Consider the following 4,810-nt stretch of genomic DNA (forward strand, 5'->3'; position numbering starts at 1 on the left):
TTTCGTAATATTATTTTATCAGATTATGAGTCATCCAAAGTCCCATAACAGCCACATGGGCAGCATAAAAATTTAGTCAACGGAAGTAGTTCTCAACCTAGAACCGTTGGCTTAGTGACCACTGAAAAAAGTGACATGACCATTTTTCACCCTTACAACCCCTGCAGCGTCCCCAGGGTCACATGATCAAAATTCAGACACTTGGCAAGTGGTTCGTATTTATGACGGTCGCAGTGTCCAGGGGGTCATGTCATCTCTGTTGCAACCTTCTGACAAGCAAAGTCAATGGGAAAGTATGAGTCACTTAATGACCTGACCCTGTTACTAAATGCACCTTTGAGACAAACCTGTTACTACCTTAACTGCAGCACAATGGGGCAAAACTCACGTAACAACTCTCTCACTTAGCAATAACAATGTTGGGCTCAAGAAGTCAAGGAAAACCTGTACATAAATACTTCATCACAATTTGCTGATAGATGCACAAAAGAGACCTATTCTGCCTGCCTCTGGTTCCTAAGACTTTGAATGCATTGCTTGCAAGTCTCAAGCTTTTTTTTTTTTTTGTTAAACCATTTTAAAAACTAATATTTAGTTACTAATCTAATCTTTTCAAATAAGCTGCACCAGACACCAGAGGTGAGGCTCTTCCCCTGTGTAACACTTCTACTCCCCAAACGTGTTCACACAGAACCCTAACAACTGTCTGTTGCGAATGCTTCAATGTGTAATGCTTTTTTCATCCAGAGGTCAGACCTGCCAGTATAAATCAGTATGCTAGCTGGGGAATTCTGGGAATTGAAGCCTACATATTTTAAAGTTGCCAAGTTAGAAAAACACTGCTCTACACGATCCCTTCCAACTTGCTGAGTCTCTCCTTTCAAAGTCAGCCACCTTCCCTGCCTGGCTGCACTCTCTGCGCTCCTCTCAGTGAACGGAGGAGCAGAAATACTTTCCACCGTGGTTCCTACCAGATGTGCTCGCGCTCCATCCAGCAACAGCTCTGCGGTTGGCACCGCCCTTGTGCCCAGCTTCTCTTTCAGCCTCTCTATTTTTATGCCATTCAGCTTCCCGTCCTCGTATGTCTTCAGGTAGAAGAGAGAGAGGCCTCTGGAGCCCTGCCACACAAAAGATGCTAGCCTGAGACCTCGTCTGGGAGGAATGAAATAAATGCAGCTGGAATTCGGACATTACTAACTGCACAACTACTTGCAAGCTACAGTTTCATATTCTTTGGGCTGGCCTGGGAATCCGACCTGTTTTATCTGCCCATCAGGGCCCACGATCCTTGCCAGGGTCAGCGCCGTATCTGAATCAGCGGCTGATGTGAACCATTTGAAACCGTGCAGGCTGTAGGAGCCATCTGGAAGTTCCCGAGCAACAGTTTCTGTTCCACCTCCTGCAAAAGTAATAATAATAATTAAAAAACAACCACATTTTTTGCTGCTGGGAATCTTCCCTGGAAGATGAACTGAGATATCAGTGACCCCTGATTGATAGTTAGGTTTCGATCCTGCTTTTCATTCAGGAGTTTGTGATGATCTTCACAACTCCCTCTTCCTATTTTCCACAGCACAACCCTGTGAGGTAGGCTGGACTTCAAGAGGTATGCCTGCTCAAACAATTTTTTTTTTGTTACAGCCAGGCATCAAAATGCATTTTAAAAATATAATACTTTCTCATTAATGTCAATCCCTACTTAACATTCTAGCTATTAAGGGTTAAATTAGCTGGCAGCACAATTCCTCTGCCTCGGAAGATGTGTTGTAAGGTTTCCAATTTCATCAGGGGTAGTGTAACTTCAGTGTGAGCAAGGTATCTGATTTTATCTGCCATAAAATATGACTGAAGGGTGCTCTACAAGAGGATAACCTGTACAGCCATTGTGCAAGTTGTAGTATATGGATTTTCTATATACTATAGCATGCATAAAGCACAAAATTCAAAAAATAGCAAAAAACACAAAACATGCCTGGAAAAATGGCATAACATACAAATTTAACTTCTTTGAATGGAGACTGTTGAATAAGTAGGCCTGCCCAAATAAAGTCTTATTTGCTAAACAGTATATTTTAGAAAGGAAGGATTGGGTCTCCCTGTTGGACCCCCTTACCAACGTCAGAGCCGCCTTTGCGTTCGGTCATCCATTGGCCAGAGGTCCAGAATGTCTTGGGGTCACAGGAGGTCAAATGAGCATAGGCTTCTTCCAAGGGTTTTGGGATACCTAAAGACTGTTGGAGTTGCAAGCAAGAGACAAAAGGCAGATACTATATCGAGATGGATGGAGAGATGAACTACCTGTCAGCCCTACCTTCAATTCCTACAAGAGATGGGATGATGCAAGCAAGAGGAATAAAANGCTTTGCAGTGTAAAGCTTAGCGAGAGGAGTGAGCAGCCTCAGCATGTGCTTCTCCTGCTCCGTCGCCATCTTCGTTTCTTCCAGGCCAAGCAGTCTCGCGAGCTCCATCACCAGCAGGAACGCTCCTTGGGCTTGCACCTGCACAGGTGGGATGGCAGTTGCTCTGAGCAAGACACCTTCAGGCTGGCAACCACCACCACCACCTCCTCCTCCTCCTCCCACCCTCCCTCCCTCCCTCCCTCCCTGCACAATTACCCGGAGCAATAATCATATGGCAAACTACGAATCATGGTTTACAAGTGGCAATGGTAGTTTTTCTGGGGGAGGGGGTGGCAAGTCCTTACAATTTTCTTTGGAAAAATGTTCAGAAATGTTTTGCCCTTGCCTGCTTTATAAGCAGACAAAGTGACCAGCCTAAGGTCACCCAGCTGGCTTTGGTCTTAAGGCAAGATTAGAACTCACAACATCTGGTTTTTCATCTTATGCCCTCACCACTGCACAAACTGCTTCTCCTTCCCTAATATGTTAATACCAAAATCAAATTAATCAGGAATAGTGAGAATAAAGAATGAACTAAGCAGGACTGGACTGGAAAAACCCAGTCAATATCACTATGTTCAACTGATAAAACACCAATTGGGTTGGCTTCTGTTTAATATTCTTGATAATCTTGCATCCAATAAGAACCCAACTTGTTTTCAAGCTTTCTGAATCTTACATGATTCATTCTGTTCTTCATATTCTCCAATGGTATGTTACTTTACCTACGCTGGTGTTTGGTTTCAAACAAAAATAGGAAAAAAATGCTGGAATCTTTCCCGAGTACATTGGGACCCGAGAGGGTGTGTGCTCACCTCCATCCGTGCCAGAGTTTGCATATGCAAAGGGTGATCCTTCAGGGGTTTCTCAAAGGCTTCCCTTTTGGTGGCATAATCCCGTGCCAAGTCGATCATTCTATGGATGGAAATCAAGCCCATCACGGGGATTAACTGTTTCCTTTTCTACTACTTAAAATATATTTCTGCTATTTCCCAGAATTTAATTTCTTTCATTAAGTCATAACAACAAGGGAATCAGTACCTAATATAATACACTGGAGGGATATAACATTAATATAATAAAAATGTTAAGAACCCTTTACTGTTTCTTTATCAATCCATAATAAAAATATTTCCATTTCTCTTTATATACAGACTATAGGAACACTCAGGAATATGCTGCCAATATTGGACAACAAAATGGGTATTTTTCTTGCTTAAAGTCTGCAGATAGGTGTGTGAAGATGTTGAAATGCTTAATACACCCGAGTATTCCTTTACAGTCTTCAGTAAGTTGGCCAACATTTTCAGATGGCATCACATGTCCCGTGGCCTCTATAATAGCTTTTAGGGGCAAGAATTGTTTTGCAAATAAAAAAATAGCCCTTCTCTATAACAAAACGGCTTTCCCACACATAAATGAAGCCCAATTTATGGTCAAATCCCAAATCCACTCACATCTATAATATGCATGATTAAAACTGATCCAAAAGCAGACTTTTATTCAGAAAAGTTAAAAAAAAATGAGGAAACTGAACTCCACAAGAGTATTAAAGTGGCAATTTGGAAATCGGGAGACTCCAAGCTACATTTTCAAATTGTTCATGCCAACTTAACTTTGCCTAATTATCCTTCAGATAACAGCAGAATTGGTACTAATTTTTCCCAGTTCTTCCTAGTCGCTTCCATTTCTCAGGGGGGTAGACTGAAAATCACCTTCTCATTTGCTGAATTGCAAAGGTGGCATTATGGATCCTAGTGATGTTCAACATGTTGGCAATGCAAGCTATTCCCTGGCCTTCTTCAGAGATCTGAAAACGTAAATAAACAGCTTCAGAGTACCAAATCTGGTTCCCTTGAAAAAAATCTGGATGTAAGTAAACATGGCAACATCAATATATTTGCAAAAGTGAAAATGCCGTTTTCAGGATTTGCGAAAGAGAAGAGCAAGTAGCTTGTAGGAAAGCAAGAAAGAGAGCTTTATTCAAAAGACTGGAGGGACGGACAACTCAAGTTAACTAATTCTATAGGTGCACAAAGTCTTGCAGATGAGAGGGACCATAAAGCTGAGTTCAGAAAACCTGGCTCTGCCAGGGGCCCTGCCATTGTGGACGTGGTTCCTGGATAGAAGATCCCACCTCCACTCTGGCGAACCCCACTGTCTTAGCTATTTGTTAATTTTAAGTGACATGTTTTCTCTTACTGCTTTAATCTTTCGTAATATTATTTTATCAGATTATGAGTCATCCAAAGTCCCATAACAGCCACATGGGCAGCATAAAAATTTAGTCAACGGAAGTAGTTCTCAACCTAGAACCGTTGGCTTAGTGACCACTGAAAAAAGTGACATGACCATTTTTCACCCTTACAACCCCTGCAGCGTCCCCAGGGTCACATGATCAAAATTCAGAC

At 42.1% G+C, this 4,810-nt stretch overlaps 1 protein-coding gene across 1 annotated transcript in view; it reads right to left on the reverse strand.

Moving 5' to 3' along the window:
• The window catches only part of LOC107288801 (acyl-CoA dehydrogenase family member 11-like), a 20,269-nt gene that overhangs the window by 7,596 nt on the left and 7,863 nt on the right, over positions 1-4,810 (reverse strand). The window contains exons 5-6 of the mRNA XM_015817450.1: positions 1,257-1,399; positions 914-1,118 (exon numbers count right to left, since the gene is read on the reverse strand). Of these exons, the coding sequence (XP_015672936.1) occupies positions 914-1,118; positions 1,257-1,399 (348 nt within the window). The remainder of the gene's footprint in view (positions 1-913; positions 1,119-1,256; positions 1,400-4,810) is intronic.

This window comes from Protobothrops mucrosquamatus, unplaced genomic scaffold, assembly GCF_001527695.2.
Source record: "Protobothrops mucrosquamatus isolate PMUCROS unplaced genomic scaffold, P.Mucros_1.0 scaffold593, whole genome shotgun sequence".
NCBI lineage: Eukaryota > Metazoa > Chordata > Lepidosauria > Squamata > Viperidae > Protobothrops > Protobothrops mucrosquamatus.